This window comes from Caretta caretta, chromosome 2 (assembly GCF_965140235.1).
Source record: "Caretta caretta isolate rCarCar2 chromosome 2, rCarCar1.hap1, whole genome shotgun sequence".
NCBI lineage: Eukaryota > Metazoa > Chordata > Testudines > Cheloniidae > Caretta > Caretta caretta.
The window spans coordinates 504,594-529,605 of record NC_134207.1 but is presented as its reverse complement, the minus strand read 5'-3'; the positions used below and the strand labels follow the sequence as shown (position 1 = coordinate 529,605).

General features: G+C 48.9%; 1 protein-coding gene across 38 annotated transcripts in view; it reads left to right on the top strand.

The window, feature by feature from the left end:
• Positions 1-25,012, top strand: part of SCRIB (scribble planar cell polarity protein) — a 248,262-nt gene that overhangs the window by 107,695 nt on the left and 115,555 nt on the right. For 34 of the 38 annotated variants that reach the window (XM_075124824.1, XM_048837013.2, XM_048837028.2 and 31 more), the window contains 3 exons: positions 2,065-2,253; positions 12,617-12,736; positions 13,025-13,081. In XM_075124824.1, the coding sequence (XP_074980925.1) occupies positions 2,065-2,253; positions 12,617-12,736; positions 13,025-13,081 (366 nt within the window). The remainder of the gene's footprint in view (positions 1-2,064; positions 2,254-12,616; positions 12,737-13,024; positions 13,082-25,012) is intronic. The other 4 variants (XM_048837014.2, XM_048837010.2, XM_048837042.2 and 1 more) reach the window with 2 other exon arrangements.

The following is a 25,012-nucleotide window of genomic DNA, read 5'->3' as shown; positions in this document are numbered from 1 at the left end:
AGAGATCTTGTCTCTGTCTGAGGGGTTGGAGCAAATGCGGTTGTATCTTAGAGCTTGGCTGTAGACAATGGATTGTGTGGTGTGGTCTGGATGAAAGCTGGAGGCATGTAGGTAGGCATAGCGGTCAGTAGGTTTCCGACATAGGGTGGTGTTTATGTGACCATCACTCATTATCCAGGAGGTGGATCTCTTGTGTGGACTGGTCCAGGCTGAGGTTGAGGGTGGGATGGAAATTGTTGAAATCATGGTGGAATTCCTCAAGGGCTTCTTTTCCATGGGTCAAGATGATGAAGATGTCATCAATATAGCGCAAGTAGAGTAGGGGGATTAGGGGACAAGAGCTGAGGAAGCGTTGTTCTAAGTCAGCCATAAAAATGTTGGCTTACTGTGGAGCCCTGCGGGTACCCATAGCAGTGCCGCTGATTTGAAGGTATACATTGTCCCCAAATGTGAAATAGTTATGGGTGAGGACAAAGTCACAAAGTTCAGCCACCAGGTTTGCCATGACATTATCAGAGATACTGTTCCTGACGGCTTGTAGTCCATCTTTGTGTGGAACGTTGGTGTAGAGGGCTTCTCCATCCATAGTGGCCAGGATGGTGTTTTCAGGAAGATCACCAATGGATTGTAGTTTCCTCAGGAAGTCAGTGGTGTCTCGAAGATAGCTGGGAGTGCTGGTTGCGTAGGGCCTGAGGAGGGAGTCTACATAGCCAGACAATCCTGCTGTCAGGGTGCCAATGCCTAAGATGATGGGGCGCCCAGGATTTCCAGGTTTATGGATCTTGGGTAGCAGACAGAATACCCCAGGTCGGGGTACTAGGGGTGTGTCTGTGCGGATTTGTTCTTGTGCTTTTTCAGGGAGTTTCTTGAGCAGATGGTGTAGTTTCTTTTGATAACCCTCAGTGGGATCAGAGGGTAATGGCTTGTAGAAAGTGGTGTTGGAGAGCTGCCTAGCAGCCTCTTGTTCATATTCTGACCTATTCATGAGGACGACAGCACCTCCTTTGTCAGCCTTTTTGATTATGATGTCAGAGTTGTTTCTGAGCCTGTGGATGGCATTGTGTTCTGCATGGCTGAGGTTATGGGGCAAGTGATGCTGCTTTTCCACAATTTAAGCCCATGCACATCGGCAGAAGTACTCTATGTAGAAATCCAGTCTGTTGTTTCGACCTTCAGGAGGAGTCCATCCAGAATCCTTCAAAAACAGACTCCAAGGAGAGACTGCTGAATTGGAATTAATTTGCAAACTGGATACAATTAACTTAGGCTTGAATAAAGACTGGGAGTGGATGTGTCATTACACAAAGTAAAACTATTTCCCCATGTTTATTCCCCTTCCACCCCCCCCCCCGATCACTCTTGTTACAGTCTGTATGGTAACACCCATTGTCTCATGTTCTCTGTGTATATAAAATCTCCCCACTATATTTTCCACTGTATGCATCCGATGAAGTGAGCTGTAGCTCACAAAAGCTTATGCTCAAATATTAAGGTTCCACAAGTACTCCTTTTCTTTTTGTGGATACAGACTAACATGGCTGCTACTCTGAAACCAGTTTTCTTTTCACACACTTCCCCCACCGTGCCAAGGAGTTATGGGTGAGCGCTCCCCACCCCCCTGCGTGCTGAGGAGTTGTGGGCAAGCACTCCCCCCGCCATCATGGGCAGGCACTCCCCGTATTCCCGCCGTTCTGCTGTCACACATGAGCCCCTCCCCCCCGCCATGCCGAGGAGTCACGCATGTATGTTCTCTCCAAGAAAACATGTGCAATCCCTCTCCCTGCCCACTCCCTGCCCCAGGAATGGCATGCAATCACTCTCTTTTCCCATTCTCTCCAAGGAATTGCCTGAGTGCTGTCCTTTCCCAACCCCCGACAAACCTCTCTTGTGCTCATGCTCCGTTCCCTTCCCCCCTGCATAAACACATGGGCACCCGCTTTCCCTCCTGCGTGCGTGCAGTGTCCTCTCTTCCTTGCACTGACCCTCACACTCCCTTCCCTCCCCCGACTCCCTGCGCATTCTTCTTGTCCCCCTACCCATTCTCAGCCCTCTTGTTCCTTCCAGGTGAGCTCCTCTGGGGCTGCTGCTAGGGATGGCCGGCTGAAGGTGGGGCTGCGGATTCTGGAGGTGAATCACCAGAGCCTGCTGGGAATGACGCACACAGAGGCAGTGCAGATCCTACGCAGTGTGGGTGACAAGCTCCTTGTGCTTGTGTGTGATGGGTTTGACCCCAAAGCCGCAGCTGCCATTGAGGTGAGAGCCTGGGGAGGGAAGAGGGGGCGTAAGGCCAGCGCCAGGAGGAGCCCTGTGGCGGACAGGTTCCTTCATAAAAACACTGTCTTCATGTATGTATGGAGTGACCCTCACAACTGCCACAAAGTGACACCCCACCCCAGGCTGACACCTACAGTGCAGTGAGTCCTTATGTTGGCACCCTCAGAGGGCAGAGATAAGGTGTCTGGGGTGCTGTGTGGGGAATGTTGCCTGAAGCGAGCATTTCTTGCGTTTTTACACTTCCATGTCAAATTTTTGAAATCACGCCTTCCAGAAGGGCATGAAGAGCAGAAAGCCCTGCTAGGCAGCAGCAACCCTGAACCCATCGGAACCCACTTCTCATGAGTGGTGCAGCGCAGGCAGGGCTGGAGTGGGATTTGAAGCAGGACAGGGTAGGGACCTTACACACCAGTTTGGGGAAGGTGTTCTGTGCCTACAGGGTAGCATGAATGAAGATCCACGTCTGTGAGAGAAGCTGGCAACAGTCAGTGAGGGCTGCATTGCTCGTGAAGTTGAGGAGTCAGGGACAATATGAGTCAAGGCAAGAGTAGACAAGTATGGAGGGACAGTGGTGAAGGTGATATGTGGGAGTTAGGGGAGGGATTCATCAAGGGTGTGAGGTGGTCAGAGCAACAGGCAAAGAAGATGATTTTATCAGCTGAGTTTTGTAAGGACCGGAGAGGGGTGGTGGATGTGAAGGAGGCTGCAGTGATGAAGATCGGAGTATTCGCTTCATGGACAGGAAGAGAGGGTTGGATCTCAGAGATGTTTTGGTGGACAAAGGGGAAAGATTTGATCTTGGCCTGACCATGAGGAGCTAGAGAGAGGGCAGAACCAAAGCTGCCCCCACTTCGCAGGCCTGAGTATCAGGGAGGCTGGTGGCACTGGGCACAGTGGCAGTGAAGGTGTGGAGAGGGAAGATCTGGGAGGGAAGATCAGGAACTCCTGTTGGGCCATGTTGAGACATCCAGGAGGAGATATGAGATGGGCTGAAAGCAGATGGAGAGAGACCAGTGGAGAGGCAGATTTATGAATCATCACTTCCCACCTAATCTTGGAGTCAGAAAAGTTGTAACAACCAGCACTGGTCTCCACAGATGGGGCCTTTCCTCCCAAGTGACTGAGTGACATGGGGAATGGGCCAAGAGTGAAAAAGGCGCATGAATTGATTGGGATGGAAGAGAGGGGAGAGCTGCACTGACAGTACCATGGCAATGGCATACATGAGCAGACAGGGCCGCAAAGACACCACTACTACACCAGGAGGCTAGATCATTGCCCTGCTTGCAATCGATTTGGGTCTGGTGTATCAGGGGAAGGTGAATTTGGTGTTTAAGTGGCTCAGCAAAGCCAGGGTTAGCACCAGGGAAGCAGTGACTTACAGCCTCCTCTGGATCTTTGGAGTCTCAACCCTCCACGTGTTTTTCAAACAGTAAGAGATAAAGGCTTTTGGCCAGGCAGCACCATCTGGAATCAGCAATAAGAACTGTCCCAGACACGTTCCCAGAGCTGCAGTTGGTCTCTCTCCCAGACCATGCCTGGCCAGGACAATGGAGAAGATGCAGAACAAAGCATGCTGACAATGGCTGCCCTCACTGGCCACAGAATCTGTGAGGGTCTGACCCAGTCCAGATGCAGACTACACCCCAAGGAATGCTGCCTCCGGCAGAGATCTTCTGACATACATGCCAGTAGCCACCCAAACCTCAGCCCGCTGGATCTGAGGTCCCTAGAATCCTGTCACTGACATGCTTCTGCTTTCCAGGAAGAAATCAATCAGTTCCACATGTCCTGCAAGCACATTCAGCAGTTACTACGAAACAGCTAATCTGTGGGCCTTGAAAAGCACATTTCTCTCTATCTAGGCACTTTGATTGGCTCCATTGTCATAGTTTGTCTGCATCTCACAGATCTGTCCTGACACCCTTAGAGATGGAGAGCTGAGACATGAAGTCAGGGGAGTGACCTGCCCAAGGTGACACAGAGTGTGGTAGACCTGGAGAGTGAACCCAGGCTTTCTGCTTCCCAGTACAGGGCCTTATCCATTAGGCCATCCTTCCTTGTGGCTAGTATAAGTGTGATTATCTGTAAAAAGCCTCAGCCATTTGCTAGCCACTGACACATGATGAGATTCTGAGGATAGCATCATTGATAAAGCCCCCTTTCAGCCATTTGATCGGTACCTGGAGCCTGAACTGTGTTCCCCCAACACAGACAAGAGCTATGTTCCAGCTGCTGAAGTGAGCACTGCTGTATTTTTTCATGGTCAAGGTCTGAGTCTGGAAAAAGGAGTTTTACCTACGGTGCCTCAGTACTGCACTTTCCATTGGGATGAGGTGGTCCTCAGAACCAACCCAGCATTCATTCCTAGGGTAACCCTCTCTGACAGAGCACAAGAGAGGCTTCTTCTTCATGCATTCCACTTAGGTGTGGACACACCCTGCGCACCGCAGCCAAACAGTTTTGCTCTCCAGGATGCCTCATGGCCATATCCCTTCCCCTGACTATATGAGGTGGCGTCCCTCAGTTCCTTCTTACCACACTTGCCTTCTCTGCAGAGCCTACAGAGTCATCCCGTCTCGGCCCATCAGCCCTGGAAAAGGATCTGGCTCTGGCTCAGTTGATGGCCTTGTCTTTGTCTCCAGGTGATTCCCATGCTGCTGGGCTTTTCCTCCCCTTCACTACCACAGGGTTTCAAAGTGTACCAAGTTCTTTTGCAATGCTTAGCTGCTTCCTTAGGTATCCAAGAAGAGTTCTTGCAGAACACCCACAAATTAGTGGATATCCTGCAACTGTCTGCCCCTGGGATTAAGGATACGCTCCTTGGACCTGATAAAGCCCTCCGAAGCATACTGGCTTCAGTACCATCTAAGTGGCTAAGTGCATGGAAAAGTGCTACTTCCTTCCTGTGCAGGTATTTGAGGGATTTTGCTCCCATCCAGCCCCAAATTCTCTGGTTGTAACCACGGTGAACAGAGCCCGGCAGGGCAGGGTTAAGGCCATCCCCAAGGATAGAGACTCTAAATGATCGGACGTCCTGGACAGGAAGATTTATACCTCATCTGCCTTACAGATGCTAATTGTTAATTAGCAAGACTTGCTGTCCAACTACGATTTTATGAACTGGACATCTATGTCGAAATTCGTAGACCATCTGCCTGAGGCTTTGCAAGAGTAATTTCGGGCATTTGTCACCAAAGGCTGCTTAGTGGCTAAGGCATTCTTGCAGTCCACCCGAGACGTTGTGGACACCTTGGCCAGGCTGATGGCCTACGTGGTCACCATTAGCTGGGCTTCCTGGCTGCAGAATTCAAGTATTGTCCCCAGTGTCCAGCAAGCCTTTGAGGATTTGCCCTTTGGCCTACTGCTGTTCTCAGACAAGACAGTTGAGATGCTGCACTTCTTCAAGGACTCCAGGGCTATCCTGCAGGTGCACCACTGTGGTATTCAAGAGCAACACCAGCAGCCATATTATCCCCAGCACCTGTTTGGCCAGCCCTCCCCTCTTCCAAGACAACGGGGCTACCCCATAAAGGGGAAGAGATCCCACAGGATGAAGCAGTTGGGCTTGGGATTTGGCTAGTCCACATGCCCTCCCCTGGTGCCCTCCAATTGCTCATTTTGACTCCTTGGTCCAGAGCACTGTTCCAATCGTTGCTCCTCTCTCCCTGTTCCCCCTCTTTGGGGTCACAATGCTTGAGGCTCCATCACCAACAGCTGATTCCTAAGCACCATCAGATCAGGCTATGACATCCTGTTTCTCTCCACAGCTTCTCCCCACCCTCCATCCCTGTCTCTCTTCAGGGACTCCTCTCATGAGATACTGCTCCTTGAGGAAGTCTGCTCTCTGCTGGCTCTGGGAGCATCCGAGGAACTTCCGCCAGAACACCAGGGTCATGGCTTCTACTTCCAGTACTTTCTGGTGCCCAAAGCCACAGGAGGGGTAAGACCCATCCTCAACCTTCGTGGCCTCAGCAAATATATCAGGTGCATGAGATTCTGAATAGTCACTCTATTGACTGTCCTCACTGCGTTGTCTCAGAATGACTGGTTTGCTGCTCTGGCCATTCAGGATGCCTCCTTTCGCCACAGACAGTTCTTCAATTTGTCGTGACGGAGCACCATTTTCTGTACACAGCCCTCCCATTCAGCCTTCTGCCCTCTGGGTTTTTAACCAAATGCATGGTGGTTGTCATGGCATATCTCAGGAAGAAAGGAATTCACACAATCCTGCATATGGATGACTGGTTACTGAAGGGCAGATCAAGAGAGGAACTTCTTGCTCATGTTGGCACCACACTGCACTTGCTCGACTGTCTTGGTCTCAGGTTAAACACCGCAAAGGGAATGTTGGCTCCCACTCAGAAAATTGAGTTCTTTGGGGCCTGTAGTGGTGTTGCAGTCGTCCCTACCCATCCTGGTTTGAAGGGAGGCCACACTGCCTCACTGCGTTGCTGGGATCACAGCCTAGCGTCAGGGGAATTAGCATGTAGTGTCTTGGCTTTCATAACAGGGTGGAATCCCAAATAGTCAATAGGCCCTCAGTCAGTCTGTTGACTCTGGCCCTCGGGCAGGGCTGAGCTAATGAGCAGTCTGTAGGCTCAGGCCTGTAATTGGGCAGGAGAGAGATCACTTGATCATTACCTGTTAGGTTCACTCCCTCTGGGGCACCTGGCATTGGCCACTGTCAGCAGACAGAATACTGGGCTGGATGGACTTTTGGTCTGACCCAGTATGGCCATTCTTATGTTCTAACCCTTAGGCAGGGGAGAGCTAACGAGCAGTCTATAAGCTCTAACCCTTAGGCAGGGGAAAGCTAACAAGCATGCTGTTGTCCTGGCTGTGGCAGGCGACAAACACAGGCTTCGTAGCCTATGGTGGGGTGGCTGGGGTAGGGGGACGCAGATCCACCTGTCTCCACTATGTCCCAGCCCAGGGCCCTAACAGTGGCCGGGTGTCCCGCCTCTGGGTCAGCGGGGATCCTTCCGCAACACACTGACTGGCTGTTAAGCCACAACACCACCAAACTGAAGTCTGGTTTCTCTGGGCTACTTCCTACCTTAGTCGTCTCTTTTCCAAGTTGAAAAGTCCCAGTCTAATTAATCTCTCCTCATCTGGCAACGGTTTCATACCCCTAATAATTTTTGTTGCCCTTTTCTGAACCTTTTCCAATTCCAATATATCTTTTTTGAGATGGGGCGACCACATCTGCATGCAGTATTCAAGATGTGGGCATACCATGGATTTATATAGAGGCAATATGATATTTTCTGTCTTATTATGTGTCCCTTTCTTAATGATTCCCAACATCCTGTTAGCATTTTTGACTGCCACTGCACATTGAATGGATGTTTTCAGAGAACTATCCACAATGACTCCAAGATCTCTTTCTTGAGTGGTAACAGCTAATTTAGACCCCATCATTTTGTACGTAGAGTTGGGATTATGTTTTTCATTGTGCATTACTTTGCATTTATCAACATTGAATTTCATCTGCCATTTTGTTGCCCAGTCACTTAGTTTTGAGAGATCCTTTTTTTAGCTCTTCGCAATCTGCCTGGGACTTAAGAGAACGTTGGTGAGGGACCTCGTCAAAGGCTTTCTGAAAATCTAAATACACTGGATCCCCCTTGTCCACATGCTTGTTGACCCCGTCAAAGAATTCTAGTAGATTGGTGAGGCATGATTTCTCTTTACGAAAATTCTGTTGACTCTTCCCCAACAAATTATGTTCATCAATGTGTCTGACAATTTTGTTCTTTACTATAGTTTCAACCAGTTTGCCCAGTACTAAAGTCAAGCTTACCACCCTGTAATTGCCCAGATCACCTCTGGAGCCCTTTTTAAAAATTGGCGTCACGTTAGCTATCCTCCAGTCATTTGGTACAGAAGCTGATTTGAATGACAAGTTACAGACTACAGTTACTATTTCTGCAATTTCACATTTGAGTTCCTTCAGAACTCTTGGGTGAATCCCATCTGGTCCCGGTGACTTATTACTGTTTAGTTTATCAATTTGTTCCAAAACCTCCTCTAAGGACACCTCAATCTGGGACAGTTCCTCAGATTTGCCACCTAAAAAGAATGGCATTTCAGGCCCTCTGCAATGCATTTCATACTTTTTGGGACCATATCAGAGGCTTAGTGGTTCACATACTTACGGACAATACCACCGCAATGTATTATGTGAACAATCAAGGAGTAGCGCACTCCAGGCTACTCTGCTGAGAGGCATGCATCTGATGAAGTGAGCTGTAGCTCACGAAAGCTTATGCTGAAATAAATTTGTTAGTCTCTAAGGTGCCACAAGTACTCCTTTTCTTTTTGCGAATACAGACTAACACGGCTGCTACTCTGAAACCAATCAGATTATGGGAATTCTGCCTTGAAGAGAACATTATTGAGAGCTGTTCACTTGTCCATAATCCAGAATCATCTCAGCAGGAATTTTTCCTTGAGTCACAAGTAGTCCCTGAAGACAAGTGTCCTCTGGCTTATCTTCACAGCTTGGGGCATCCTGAAGATTGACCTATTTGCTACAAGGTAAATGTCATTGTTCTGCTATCGAGGGGGCCTCACTCCAGGCTCTTTGTCTGACGCTTTCCACGTCTGCTGGCAGTCGACTCTCCTGTATGCTTTTCTCCCAATCATCCGAGAAGTCATCCTCAGCTGAAGGCAGAGTCCCATTCTCAGGCAGTACTAGTTCTCGGCCTTTTCACACTATCTATTCAGCCTCCAATACCACTTCCTCTCCATCCCAATTTAATCACGGCTGTACCTTGCATCCCGTGCTCAGCTCCCTGCGACTCATGGCATGGCTTCTGCACGGCTGAATAAGGAGGAAGTTCGGCGGCTGTCCTGGCAGTCCTGCTCAACAGTAGAAAGCCCACTACCAAAATGGCCTGTTCAGCTAAATGGAAGCAGTTTTCAGTGTGATCTTTAGCCTGTGGAATTCAACTGACAGTGGCTTTTATGTAGGACATCTGAGAGTACCTGCTGCTCCTTCAGTCGTTGGGGCTTGCACTTAATTCATTGAAAGTGCATCTGGTTTTCACCCCCTGTTCAGCGAAGATCAGTCTTCTCCAGTGCCATGATAATAAGATTCTTAAAAGGGCTCCTTCATCCACATCTTCTTCTAATCTGAGAGCCAGTTTCTCTGTGAGATTTTAATACGGGCGTAGCAGCTTTGATGGGACCTCTGTTCAAGCCCATATCTTGTCCCTTTCCACTTTTGTTTCAAAAACTGAATTCCTGGTAGAGATAACATCCACAAGAAGAGTCTGTGAGTTGCAGGCTCTGATGTGAACCCATCTTGAGTTCCCCAGCGGTGAATACACAGTTCTCCAGAGACAAAGTGACTTTATGACTACACCCAAAATTGTTGTTTAAAGTGGTTTCTCAGTTTCATTTGAACCAGGAGGTATATTTACCTGTGTTCTTCCCTGAATCACATCCATCTCTGGAGGAGCAGTGTCTCCATCCATTAGATGTCAGGCCACGTCTAGCCTTCTATCTGGACAGGACTAAACGGTTTTGTGCTTCACTTTGCCTGTTTGTGTCGTATACAGATCACATAAAGGATCAGGCAGTCTCTTCACAGATGATCTCTAAATGGAAAACATCCTGCATCAAGACAGCATGTGAAATGGCTTTGGCTATGCCTCCTCAGTGGGTGTGAGCTCGTTCTACAAGAGCACAAGCGATGTCCATAGCTTTCCTCAGTGAGGTTTTCATACTGGACATTTGCAGGGCTGCTGTGTGGTCATCCATACCTACATTCATGAGCCATTATGCCATCACTGCATCATCCAGGGCAGATGCAAGCTTTGATAGGATGGTCCTGCGATTCTTGCTTACATAGACACCGAGCTCCGCCTCCTGGGGGTGTACTGCTTGAGCGTCACCTAAAGTGTAATACACAGCTGCATCTACTGAAAGAAGAAATGGTTACTTCTTGTAACTATGGTTCTTCGCATTGTGATGCAGATGTGTATTCCCTGACCCACCCTCCAGCCCCTCTGCATCAGAGTCTCATCTTGGTGTTTGGTACAAAGCAATTGAGGGTCAGGCCGTCGCCTCATATGGTTAGGGGAGGGGCTACAGCCATGAGATGCAAGCAAAATTCTCCAGCTCCAGCACTGGCCATGCACACACCTAAGTGGAAATACATAGAATCATAGAATATCAGGGTTGGAAGGGACCCCAGAAGGTCATCTAGTCCAACCCCCTGCTCGAAGCAGGACCAATTCCCAGTTAAATCATCCCAGCCAGGGCTTTGTCAAGCCTGACCTTAAAAACCTCTAAGGAAGGAGATTCTACCACCTCCCTAGGTGACGCATTCCAGTGTTTCACCACCCTCATAGTGAAAAAGTTTTTCCTAATATCCAATCTAAACCTCCCCCACTGCAACTTGAGACCATTACTCCTCGTTCTGTCATCTGCTACCATTGAGAACAGTCTAGAGCCATCCTCTTTGGAACCCCCTTTCAGGTAGTTGAAAGCAGCTATCAAATCCCCCCTCATTCTTCTCTTCTGCAGACTAAACAATCCCAGTTCCCTCAGCCTCTCCTCATAAGTCATGTGTTCCAGACCCCTAATCATTTTTGTTGCCCTTCGCTGGACTCTCTCCAATTTATCCACATCCTTCTTGTAGTGTGGGGCCCAAAACTGGACACAGTACTCCAGATGAGGCCTCACCAATGTCGAATAGAGGGGAACGATCACGTCCCTCAATCTGTCTGCATCACATCTTGAAGAACCACAGTTACAGGAAGTAACCATTTCTGTTGCTGCCGTCCTGTCCCAATCCCAAAATCATGTGGCACGGCATAACTGTTGGAAGAGTAATCAGAATATACCTGCACAGGACAGAGACCTGCAAGAAGTCAGTGCCCAGCCTGGTGTTTCACTCCTCAGCAGTTCGGGGGGAAAGCTATCAACGACAATGATGGAAGGTGTCAGTCAGGGCTGGTAACTTCATGGGCAGAAAGGGCAGTGTGAGGAAATCTGGCCTCAGAGTGCACATTCTCCCAGCGCTGCCCAGTTGTCACAATGCCCTTGGCAGGTGCAGGGGAGGGCTGCAGTGAGCGCACTCACAGTCGTCCTTACACAGCCATGGGCCTGCACTCTGCAGAGTTACTGAATGGCTCTTGCTCCCCCAAGCCTGGCCCTCCCTGGTACACACATCCCCAGCACAGACTGCTGGGCGTGCAGGGCCTAGAGGAGACATCGCCACAGGAGATGCACTCTGAGGTCTTTGGCATCCAGTGCCAGTTGGGCTGCAAATCACACTGCTAGAGAGTTTAGGAGAACTCCCCTTTTCTCCCGCCCAACGTCAACAGGTGGAACATTCCAACGCTGCTGGCTGAGTGGTGCGGCCCAGCTGCTGGTACAATAATGTTGCTACTCTCCTGTCACTCAGTTCCTTTGTCACTGCTGACAGCTGAGGAGCTGTCTCTGGGGAACCCTCCCTGCCATGAGGGGCCAGGGACAGTCAGCACCCCTCCCCCTGCCCTACGATGCGCATGGGATGGTCAGAGCCCCTCTCCCGCAAGCTTGCCAGAGTCCCCTCCCCTGCCACTTGGGGTCAGGACTAGTCAGAGCCTCCTCCCCCTGCTTAACGAAGGGCCAGGGCCAGTCATAGAATCATAGAAGATCATGGTTGGAAGAGACCTCCGGAGGTCACCTAGTACAACCCCCTACTCAAAGCAGGACCAACACCAATTAAATCATCCCAGCCAGGGCTTTGTCAAGCCTGACCTTAAAAACTTCTAAGGAAGGAGATTTCACCACCTCCCTAGGTAACGCATTCCAGTGCTTCACCACCCTCCTAGTGAAAAAGTTTTTCCAACCTAAACCTCCCCCACAGCAACTTGAGACCATTGCTTCCTGTTCTGTCATCTGCTACCACTGAGAACAGCCGAGCTCCATCCTCTTTGGAACCCCCTTTCAGGTAGTTGAAGCCTGCTATCAAATCCCCCCTCACTCTTCTCTTCTGTAGACTAAATAACCTCAGTTCCCTCAGCCTCTCCTTGTAAGTCATGTGCTCCAGCCCTCTAATCATTTTCATTGCCCTCCGCTGGACTCTCTCCAACAGGTGTGGCCAACCAGAGCCTGAGAAGGAGCCAGAATTTACCAGTGAATTTACCAATGAATGCCCTTGTGCACATGGGTGAGGTGGTCTCGGTGCCCTAGGGGATGGGAAGGGTCTCAAGAGGTACATGACTGTGGTCTGTTGGGCGGGATCATCTCTGTGCTCTGAGTACCCACGGGGCAGGTGGGGGTCTCTGTGTTCTAAGGCACTGGGTGTTCCTGACATGTGATGTTACCTTCTTTTTTGTAGATGTCCCCAGGAATCATTGCCAACCCCTTTGCCGCTGGCATTGGCCGCAAGAATAGCCTGGAAAGCATCTCCTCCATTGACCGTGACCTGACCCCAGAGGAGCTGGAGATCCTACAAAAGGTGGGTGCTGTAACTACCTTCAGGAGAATGGGATAGGGCAGAATGGTCTCTGAAGCTCTGCAGTGTTTTGCGTTGGCCTATGGAGCCTGCGCCATGGTAGAAGATTTCACTCCTCCCCATAGCTCCGGTGCACCTGCTGTTTCCATAAGACTGGAAGAGTGGTAATGCTTCTCCCAGAAGTGCTCAGGGATGCGACTCTCATATCTTCTCCTTTGGGGGTGATGGTGCTGCCCCTAGAGCAGGGGTCATTTTAGGATCTGGCCCTCTTATCTTTCCCTTTGTTCCCAGGAGATGGAGATGGTGAGGGAGGCGACTCAGTGGGAGAGAGAAGAAATGGAGAAAGTGGTGAGAGCATTTTCACACTCACATTCTGACCTTGACAATATCTTGACCAAGGTGGTGAGTTCTGAGGGAAATGCCGCAGAATTGCCCTAACCAGAGCACTACTTCCCACAGGAAGCTCTGGGTCCTCTCCTCACCTCTGGGGTATTAGCTCTCTCTGCTCACCAATATCCCCAGCTCTCCGGACCCTCTTTTTTCATCTTCCCATACCTCTTTTCCCTTGCTTCATTGAGACTATTCCAGCATCTGTAACATGGTTTCATGCTGCTCTTCACTATACTTGTGCCTCAATCACAAGGCAGGCCTCCACGGTAAGAGCAGAAGCCTCTGTTCTCTGGATTAGATGGGAGCTCCAAGATGATCAGTTCTCTCCAAACAGCACCATTAACTGCATACAGCTAGTAAAGTCAAAGATGGGAACACACAACTCATATTTGTCCATATTTTAAGGAGACACAACTGCAGGTCCTGGTACAAGATGCTGCATCTCAATCCAAACATTCCTTTACCTATCTAAGTGCAAAGTAATGCACACTGGAAAAAATAATCCCAACTATACATACAAAATGATGGCATCTAAATTAGCTATTATTGCTCAAGAAAGAGATCTTGGAATCATTGTGGATAGATGTCTGAAAACATCTGCTCAATGTGCAGCAGCAGTCAGGAGCAATTAGGAAAGGGATAGATAATAAGACAAAAAATGCCATAATGTCACTATATAAATCCATGGTATGCTCACACCTCAAATACTGCATGCAGTTCTGGTCATCCCATTTCAAAAAAAGATACATTAGAATTGGAAAAAGGTACAGAGAAGGGCAACAAAAATGATTAGTAAGGCTGTGTTTGTCACAGAGGTCACAGAATCCATGACTTCCAGAGAACTCTGTGATATTTTCTGCTTTGGCCCCTGGGGCTACAGGACTGGAGCTGGCAGCCAGAGGGGCCCCAGCAGTTCCAGCGACGGCCTCCTCAGGGTTCCAGCGACAGGCGAAAGCCTCCTCAGGGTCCTCCTCAGGGTTCCAGCGACAGGCGACAGCCTCCTCAGGGTTCCAGCGACAGGCGACAGCCTTGCATGCGTGGGGGGAGGGGAACCCCACAGCTTCCAGCCACCATGGTAGCAGGAAAAACCATGGAGCTGCAGCAGCAAAAGTCAGAGACAGGTCACGGCTACCGTGAATTTTTGTTTATTGCCTGTGACCTGTTCGTGAGTTTTACTAAAAATAACCATGACAAAATCTTCGCCTTAATGATGCGGGGGATGGAACAGCTTCCACATGAGGAGCAATTAAAAAGACAGGGACTGTTCAGCTGAGAAGAGAGATGAGTGGGGGGGAGACGAGGGAGGTCGATCAAATCATGACTGGGGTGGAGAAAGTGAATAAGGACATGTGATTTACCCCTTCACACAACACAAGAACCAGGGGTGTCAGGATCCCACCACAGGCAATCAGGACCAATGGTCAAAGCAGGGGCAAACCTGAGGCAGGGAGGAGTGTAGGAGTGCGTAGTCAGATTCCAGGCCAGGATCGATACCAAGGGTCTGATTTCAGTGTCCATGTCAGAAGGCAAAGTCCAAATCAAGCTGCAGTTGAAACCAGGAGTTCAGGAGCAAGAAATGATTATGACAGCTACAGTAATATCACACTCATGCCTGAACACTTCCTGGAATGCACTTTAGGATTATATAGGGCAGGCAGCCAATCAGAAGCCATGGGCTGCTGCCTGTCAGACCCCTTAAGGCGGGACTTCCCATGGTCTGTGTCCACAACAGGTCATGGGCATTGGAGCACAGGCTGGTTACGGCTTCTGCTAGGTGGCAGCATGAAGATTCCCGCTGCCTGGCAGATCTGAAGGCCCAGGATTCTAGACCCACGGGCCTTACGAGGGATCACCAATTAAATTAATAGGCAGCAGATTTAAAGCAAACATAAGGAAGTACTTCTTCACACAACGCAGTCAACCTGTGGAATTCATTGCTGTGGGATGTTGTGAAAGCCAAAAATATAACTGGGTTCAAAAGAGAACTAGATAAGTTCATGAAGGATAGGTCCATCAGTGGCTATTAGCCAAAGTGATCAGGGATGTAGTCCCCTGCCCTGGGCGTTCCTAAATCTCGGACTGCCAGAAGCTGGGCCTGGACAACAGGGGATGGATCACTTGATAATTGCCCTGTTCTGTTTGTTCCCTCTGAAGTGTCTGGCACCGGCTGCTGTCAGAAGACAGGATATGGGGCTAGATGGACCATTGGGTCTGACCCAATATGGCCATTATCGTCTTATTTATGCGTATTTGTATTACTGCCAATCACTGTGATAGCTGACCATCTGCCATATAAAATAGATTGGCAAAAATCAAGATTCTAATGGACTTTGTGTACTTCTGTGATACTCCTCCCTTTTGAAATGATACAAAGCTCTGCATGGGGTAGGTCTTTTGTTTTTTAAGGGATAGGGTTTAAAAAGAATGGCGGATGCTATGAATATCAGTCTGGTTATGGTGGGGGGAGAAAATAATCAATCTTGGCAGTTTGCATATGAGGTCTCTAATGTAGTTGAGACTTGATCCATTAATTGCTTTGAAGATTTGGACCAAAATCTTAAACTGATAAGGGAAGCAGATTATGAGGGTCTGGACAACAGGCTTTTGAGCCGAGGAATCTTTAGCATTTTTGTTCACTTTGGGGATTTTAGGCATGTGGTGGGGATTTAGGCATTTATAACCATTTATTCTCTCAGTTTGGTGCTCTTCCCATGCAGGATGGGGCATGGTCACTTGCTCGGTTAAGCTAGAGTAAATGGTGGATTCTCTGTAACTTGAAGTCTTTAAATCATGATTTGAGGCCATCAGTAACTCAGGGTCCATTACAGGAGTGAGGTTCTGGGGCCTGCGATGTGCAAGAGGTCAGACTCGATGATCACTGTGACGGGTGTGGGATCGTTGTTCCCCCTTAACTCTCCAGCCTGGGCTGTCTCTCACAATGCTTTTCTAGTGATACGATGCAAACCCCTCCGGGTGCTGTAATCACTCAGCACAACCACCTATGGACCCCCACACCCAGCTACATTGCATGAATGCTCCCAAAGCCGCTCGTGAATCACACACAGAAAGACATCAGCCCAATTCCCCCAGCTCCCAGCCTTGTACCTCACGAATGTACTGTCTTGCACTGCTCAAGATGAGTAATGCAAGTTTTTTATTTGGTTCACCACTTCATCAATGGAAAGTGGATATACACCAGCCTTCGTAAACCTGAGCAGATTTATAGACTATCAGGGTTGGAAGGGACCTCAGGAGGTCATCTAGTCCAACCCCCTGCTCAAAGCAGGACATATCAAACACTTCAGGCAAACTCACTGGTAAAGATAAACAGGAAAACAAGTTTAGTGACTCCAAAAGATAGATTATGAGTGATAGGCAAAAAGTCAGAGTTAGTTACCAAAATAAGATAAAATATAAGTACGCAGTCTAAACTCTCAACCCTATTAGGCTGGGAAACATCTAGATCAGAGGTGGGCAAACTATGGCCCGCAAGCTACATCCGGCCTGTAGGACTGTCCTGCCCAGCCCCTGAGCTCCTGGCCCAGGAGACTGTCCCCACTCCCTCGCAGCCAGCCACCGCGCAGCGCAATGCTCTAGGCGGTGGGGCTGCAGAGCCCGGCCTGACCCGGTGCTCTGTGCTGTGCAGCGCGGCTGCCTCTCCTGATGCAGCCGTGCTGCCAGCCACCGGTGCTCCAGGCAGTGCGGAAAGGGGGCGGGGGGGGGGTTGGATAGGGGTCAGGGCGGTCAGAGGGCGGGGAACATGGGTTGAATGGGGGCAGGGGTCCCGGGGGGGCAGTCAGGAAGGAGAGGAGGGGTTGGATGGGATGGGGGTGCAGTTAGGGGGGAGGGGTCTGGGTGCAGTCAGGGAGAAGGGCTGGTTGGATGGGGCAGGGGTCCCGGAGGGGGGCAGTCAGGAAGGAGAGGGGGGTTTGGATGTGGCAGCAGGGGGGTCTGGGAGTGGTCAGGGGACTGAGAGTAGGGGGGTGGGGTGGATGGGGCAAGGGTCTCCGGGGGGCCATCAGGGAACAGAGGGGGTTGGATGGGGCAGGAGTCCCGGGGGGAGCCGGCAGGGGGGCAGGCCATGCCTGGCTGTTTGGGGAGGCACAGCCTACCCTAACCAACCCTCTATACAATTTCAGAAACTCAGCCCAAAAAGTTTGCCCGCCCTGATCTAGATTAAGCAGTTTTTCTCACCCCACTGGATAGTGAAGTTCATAGTACACAGGTTTCGCCCTTGTAACCTGGACCAGTCTTCTCTGTTGGAGTCGTCAGTCTTCTGAGTGTCTTTGTTACTTGCAGCATAGGTGGGGGCAGGAGAAAGGGGCCCCATGCTTGGCCTGTTTCTGTTTTATACCCTTAGTCCATGTGCTTGGAGAACACAAGTCCAGACATGTCTGGTGGGTATTGCTGAGTCACCAGGCAAGGTTGAGCAATTCCCCTGGTGTGGCCTTATGCAAGTGAGTCATTGAATTGTAACTCCCTTGCCGGACAACGGTTGGTGAAATTTGTTCAGCACCCACCAGGGTGTTGGTTACCTCCCTTATCATTGTCTCTGGGGAGCTAGTATCTGGGTGCTTCCCAAACCCACGGCATATTTTAGTGAAAACCATACAACACAATTATTATAATTTTATATGCATTAATGATACACTCATTAGGTAGAACAGTGGGTTTCAGCAGAACATAACCTTTCCCACAATACTTCACATGGTATGCTTTATATGAAATATCACAATTATACACAAATGACTAATATGGGGGTTACAGGGTGCTTCCCCAAGGTATACAGTGTCACAATCACGATGGTCCCTTCTGGCCTTAAAGTCTATGACTTTGATTGACTGCAGAGAAGCAAAGTTTTAAAGAAGACTTGAATAAAAAGGGAGGATGGGGGTTCCCTTGTATTAGGGGCTCCCTAGCATTTCCTTACTGCTTCTTGGCAGGCCTACAGCTTAGTCAGAGCCATATCAACTCCTGCAGCCAGCTCTTGACCTGTCCCTATCCTGAGACCTGCAGGGCAGCCACATGGTGTCAGGACATTCACATAGTTTTTCAGTGTCATAGAGTCGACGCCATTGACTCTTCAGCCATAGTGCGTGTAGCAGATCGAACACTCACCAGCATGATGCCTCCTGCTGGTCTTCTGGGAATTAGCTCTTTCCAGCCTCGAAGAGCCTCCTGCCGGCCAGTGTCTCTCCTGCCTCAGGCCCCCCCATGTTCCTCCCAGACCCCGGTGCCCTTTACCTGAGGGTCCTGCCCACCACAGTACCCCCACATTCTGGGTCTCCCCTCCCAGGGGAACCCCAAACCCTCTATGCCCACCTTGCCTCAGTGGCTACTGCCAGTCATCCTCTAACCCTCTTTCCTTGGGGCAAACTGCAGTCTTTGATGGCCACTCATCACTGACAAAGGGATTGGACCTACTGCCTTTGCCTCTCCCCGGGCTACACCTCTTCAGCCCCGGTACCTGCTTAGGCCTTAAACAAGCCCTCAGCCTGGGATGTTGTCAGGCTGGAGCTCCCCAGTTCCTCTTGCCCTTCCCCAGCACAGCTCTGCCCCGGGTACCCTGTACTCGCAGGCAGCCAGGTCCTTCCCACTCCTTAGCCCTTATATCAGAGCCAGCTGTGGCCTGGTTGGGGGTGGCCACAGCTGTGGCCTGGTTGGGGGTGGCCACAGCTGTGGCCTGGTTGGGGGTGGCCACAGCTGTGGCCTGGTTGGGGGTGGCCACAGCTGTGGCCTGGTTGGGGGTGGCCACAGCTGTGGCCGCTTCCCCAGTCAGCCTACCTTTTTCCCCAGGAGCCAGGTAACTGCCCCTCTACAGCAGGTTTGGTGTTGGGCTATGCATGATGCTTGTACCCCTTGTGAGTTTGTTTAGGTGTCATTTACCATCAGGTACATCCTCCCTGGCAGAGCTACATCTTTCTTCTGAAGTGTTCCCTTTATTACTCTTTGGAGACTCCCCTGGATCCATCCTTGGAACTGCAGGGTCTGCAAGTGGAGATCTACTAGAAGGGATGTGTGTTTGTTCTCAGAAGAGATTTTCATTTTAATAGTTCCGCAGCCATCTGCCAGCCCCATGGGGCTGGAAGCGTCATTTCCCTCTAGTGTGTGTTTCATCTTTCACGGAGATATGAAATTGGAGTGTGTCATTGTTGTTCCGGAGCAAGCCTGGTTTGTGACTCTGCCTGCTGGAGACCAATGACATTACAGTTTCAGCAAGAGCAATCTTTGTCAGTCTCAAGTGAGGGCCCGTCATGACCTGCCCCTTCCTACGCACACACCTTATTCAATACCAGTGCCTCTGGGTTGCTAGTACAGCCTTTTTAACCCTCTAATCTTCTCAGGGCACTCACCTCTGAATACCAGGTGATTGTGGCTGTTTTACTGAGCTCTGTTTCTAGGGCCCAGCAGCCCTTTTCAGAACCCTTCTGTTTACTATGCCTCCAACTTCTGGGTTTGACAAAACACTAAGTTTCATTTAGTCTGAGTAAACAGAACATAAACCTGATAATAGCACTCAGTAACCTTTCTGCTTCTGACTCCAAGAGGGATAGCCTAATCCTGTTAGAGCCCAGCAATGTTTCTCCTCATGACCACAGTCTAGGTCTCCAACTCTCTCTATGATCCTTCTCCCTCTTCTCACAGGAGCCAACAAATTCAACCCCCCAAAGTTCTGAATGAGCAATCTGAGTGGAACGTCCATCCAGGAGTCCAAGTCTGTTTCTCCATGCACCCAGTGGCATGTGTTCTTTTTCGTCTTGTCCCACAACATACCCCATTGTACAGTTTCACTTAACATTTATCCTATGACAGCATCTCATATCCAAAATTTTTGAGGTCAGTGTAGTTCCTTTTCCCCAGGACCATGTGGATCTATTGTAATGAGAAAAAGCCCTTCAGAGACGAATGACACTACAGAATGGCTGAAGAGCCCAAAAGAGACATTTCTGAGAAAGGTACAAGCTGCGGAAAGCAATAAAAGTGCCACAAACTTAGGAACATAAATTGAGAGCATAGGCATGTTGAATCTGCAATTGCCAAATGCACACTCAATTTCAACTAGAAATCACACCTTTGCAGCCGCAGTGATCTTCTACACATTCTAGCCCCCAGGGGCTCTGCTCACCAGCAGGGTGCAGGGCTAGGAGGAAGCCCTGTTTTCCCAGCAGCTCACACAGGTGTGCTTTGGTCATTTTAATGCTCTTTTATGCTGAGCTGGAGGGGTGGGGCATGTTCAACTCTAGTCCTTTAAGAGCCTGTGCAATCACACCTTTGGGACTTGGTGTCCGACTCACTGAGCTACAGAACTGCCTTGAAAGACCATGTCTGTTGCGGGGCGGTGTGGGGGGTTACATGAGTGTTCTTGCATGAGGTGATGTCCTTGCCTTACTCTGTGGAAGAGAATGCACCACCTCAGCTCCTTCACCACTGCCACAGAGAGCAAACAGAACTCATCTTTATGGCCTTGGGACTAGACTTTCCTTTAGCCTATCTTCAGACCTTGTTGTCAATAAATAGCTAGTTAGAGTAGTATAGTGTGAGAATCCAAGGCTAATTAGGGGCAGCTGATATTTTAGGTTGACCAGCTGATATCCACCCAGGTCTTCAATGGTTCTTAACCCATGTTGCTTATTGAAAGAAATGTGACTCAGTATCAGTGTTATCAATTTTGGTAAAACTATTAAACCAACAAAACAAAATCAAGAAAACATACAACCAAAGTTAAGATACTGTTAACATTAAACAAAATGAAGTTTAAAGCAATACAGTTATCAATCAAGGTCAAATCAGAAAATCAAGTTAGTCTCACTGTTCGACTGAAATTAAATAATCAAATTAGTTTAATCATCAGATTAATACATCATATAATCAATCCTTATAAATGCTAAGAAGGGATTTAAGGAAGTGGCTGGCTATTTGGTTATAAATCCCAATTAAATAATTACCAAAGTAAATAAAATCTGTAACTTGGAGCTGGTTAAATATTTTGATACTGAAACCAAATTATTAGCTAATGTGTAAGCCACAGACTTAGAGCCTATTATACAACTTCCTCCTTAGATTTCAGTTCTGGTGCAGTGGGTAACCCTTTCCTTACCCCCGCCACAGAGATGATATAATACAGAATACTCTGATAAGCCAATGTTAGTTTTAATTTTCTTAGGACTTTTGAACATGGAACACAGAACACTCTTTATTGAGTACCCATATGATACTATGTTTAAGGCTAATTAAACCTGGGGAATTTTCTGGCACCTTCCCCATATGTACTTTATGGGTGTTCAGACACATTCATGCACACGATCACACCTTCACACCCTAAAACTAGACAATAGAAAGACTGGGATGTCTCCCAGCTAATAAAGACAAAAAGAGAAGAACTAAAAATAAGATATTGGGTATAACAGGGGGGTTCATGAACTCTTCGACTCTTGTAGAATAGGAGCTGGAACTGCAGTTAAGAAGCCAGACGGTGATATAGTGCTTCTCGCTAGCAGACCTTCTTTGGGTGCAGGGAGACTGGTCAAAGGCTGGCGTAGATGTCTTGACTTCCTGTTCGCAAGGTGGCCCACTTCACAGGTTCTGTAATATCAGGTTTCCCTCAGGTGGCTCACTGTCACGAAAGACGAGACTCTTTGGCCTTACCCTTGATTCTAACAGTTTGTGGGCTTTGTCACTCCTTCTTGCAGTACCTCCTTCTTTGGCCTGGTCAGTTGCCAGGCCTACATTGGAGCCATGCAGTTTGGTTCAGTCAGGTTCAAATTAAGTCACCCTTGGTTAGTGGCAGTTTGGGGAAAGTTCTGCTTAACACAGTAATTTAAAAATTGTTTGATGTTTGCAAACCACAGAAACTAAATTTTGTGACCCCCCCCTAAAAATATCAAAAATATAGAATATTCATAGATATTTAGGTCAGAAGGGACCATTATGATCATCTAGTCTGACCTCCTGCACAACGCAAGAATACAAGAATAAAGCTGATAATGCTTTTATCAGGGTGAAAAGGGCTTGAGATGATATTATGTCACCAAATTCAACCCAAAATCCTGTACAAATAACTGATTGGAAAAGCCCTAGCAACAACCAGCCACTTAACAATTATGCACCAGTGAATTAAAAATAAGTTTGGACATTTTATGATGGATGTCATAATTCTTCTTGCAAACAAAACATTTACAGTAATTTTTCTATTTGGGAACTATGTTATCAGTCATAGAATCATAGAATCATAGAATATAAGGGTTGGAAGGGACCCCAGAAGGTCATCTAGTCCAACCCCCTGCTCGAAGCAGGACCAAATCCCAGTTAAATCATCCCAGCCAGGGCTTTGTCAAGCCTGACCTTAAAAACCTCTAAGGAAGGAGATTCTACCACCTCCCTAGGTAACGCATTCCAGTGTTTCACCACCCTCTTAGTGAAAAAGTTTTTCCTAATATCCAATCTAAACCTCCCCCACTGCAACTTGAGACCATTACTCCTCGTTCTGTCATCTGCTACCATTGAGAACAGTCTAGAGCCATCCTCTTTGGAACCCCCTTTCAGGTAGTTGAAAGCAGCTATCAAATCCCCCCTCATTCTTCTCTTCTGCAGGCTAAACAATCCCAGCTCCCTCAGCCTCTCCTCATAACTCATGTGTTCCAGACCCCTAATCATTTTTGTTGCCCTTCGCTGGACTCTCTCCAATTTATCCACATCCTTCTTGAAGTGTGGGGCCCAAAACTGGACACAGTACTCCAGATGAGGCCTCACCAATGTCGAATAGAGGGGAACGATCACGTCCCTCGATCTGCTCGCTATGCCCCTACTTATACATCCCAAAATGCCATTGGCCTTCTTGGCAACAAGGGCACACTGCTGACTCATATCCAGCTTCTCGTCCATTGTCACCCCTAGGTCCTTTTCCGCAGAACTGCTGCCTAGCCATTCGGTCCCTAGTCTGTAGCTGTGCATTGGGTTCTTCCGTCCTAAGTGCAGGACCCTGCACTTATCCTTATTGAACCTCATCAGATTTCTTTTGGCCCAATCCTCCAATTTGTCTAGGTCCTTCTGTATCCTCTAAGTCCTCTAAGTCAAACAACTTATCTCTTCTGCTTGATAGAGAAAAGGTACTTTAAAAACCTATAAATATGAAACCCATTAAAAAATAAAAATAAAGTCTAAATAAGGTCTGTATTCCCATATATGCATTTCTCTCACAATAGGATGATTTAGTATAACTAGACCTTTCCTTGTCCTGGGAGCACTTGCCTCTTACTAGTATTTCTTTGGTTCCTGAACCCAGTAAACAATTCAACAGATGTGTCTTTTGCCTGGTAATCAGAGAGGACACCAACACCCACATCCAGTGCATCTATGCCTCGAAGAGACACAGTTGGAAAGGGAGTATATGGTTTGCTGCATTTTCTCCTACCACACCAGAAGAGGGAGACACTTGAGGCTTCAGTCTCTGGACCTATCCTCCAGCGCCTTCATATTGGGATCTGAAGTCCAGTCAGATGCTGGCTTGGGTAAAGAGAGAAGAGAGTGCACATCTCACTACAATAGGGTCATAAACAGAAGAAAAAGAGGAAGAATCATGTCTCATCTTCTTCATGCTCCCTATCACCTGAGTACTTTGAAGTCTCTCATATAGTACGGCTGTCACTTCTTCTCCATTCTCCACCAGAGCCAGACATCTTGGCACTAACAGACTTTGACTCCCCTCTGGTTCAGATTCTGATGACACTATTGAACTTTCCATGTCTGCATGGAAGTCCACCGCACACCTACTAGCCACTCCACGGTATGCTTTTCTGCTCCCTGACTCTCTGCCCTGGTCTGTTCCTCCAGTCTCAGTCAGAAGCCTCTTTGGTGTACCTTCGAGTCTTTAGGAGATAGACTTGGAGCATGCCTCAGTTTGATCTCAGGACATCAGACCTCTTCTCTCACCTCAAATCCAGACATCACAGAAGGATATGATGCAGGTCCCTCTTCAGCTGTTCACGTGGCTCTACATGCAGGACTTGAAGGTTCTTTTGGATGCTGCAAGATCAGCTTTGGCACTGACCTCAGCACCGGTGCTGGTACCCTTTCTGGGACCACTGCCATTGCCAGTGCCTCTTCCTCATCCGAAACAAATGCACCTTTCTTGCTGGACCAGTGCAGGCCCTGGATCTGTCATGTCTCTAGGAGGATCTGTCCATATCTGAGGAATGGAACAATACCTCTTCAGAGGCACCATACGAGCCTCCCTTTAAGGCACACACTATTAGCACCCCCACCAGACGATCAGATTGTTGCTTCATCTGTTTTCCTTCCTGATGATCAAAAGCAGTTTCAGGAGCTGTTATGGAGGACATGTCTACATTACAAACTTAGTTGACCTAACATAGGCCACCTGAGTTATTTCTGCGGTTTTTCATGTCCACACTACCCTCTTTCTGTCGGTGTACACATCCCCAACAGGAGCGCTTCCACTGACTTAAGAGAGACAGTGTGGAGGACTGAGAGCCCAGGCTCTCAGGTCCACACACAGCTCCCACTGGGAGCCTAGCTGCTGCCCAGGCTCTCCTCTCCACTCTCCAATGGGAGCCCAGCTACTGCCAGGGCTCTCAGCTCTGCTCCCTGCTACTGCCTGGGCTCCCTGCCAGGAGCCTGGCTGCCCCCCCCCACCCCGGGTTTCCCTGTTCCCCAGGTTCCCAGCAGCGAGCAGGGAGCCAAGACCTCTGGGAGGCAGCTGGGCTCTCAGTGGGCAGCAGGGCGCCTGGAGCCTGGGCAGTACCCAGAATGCCAGTGGGGAACTGGGAGCCCAGGTAGCAGCCTGGCTTGGAGTGGGGAGCCTGGACACAAGCCCTGCCAGGAGCGGGGAGCCAGGAGCCCCGGGGGGCAGCCAGTATCCCAGCTGGGAGT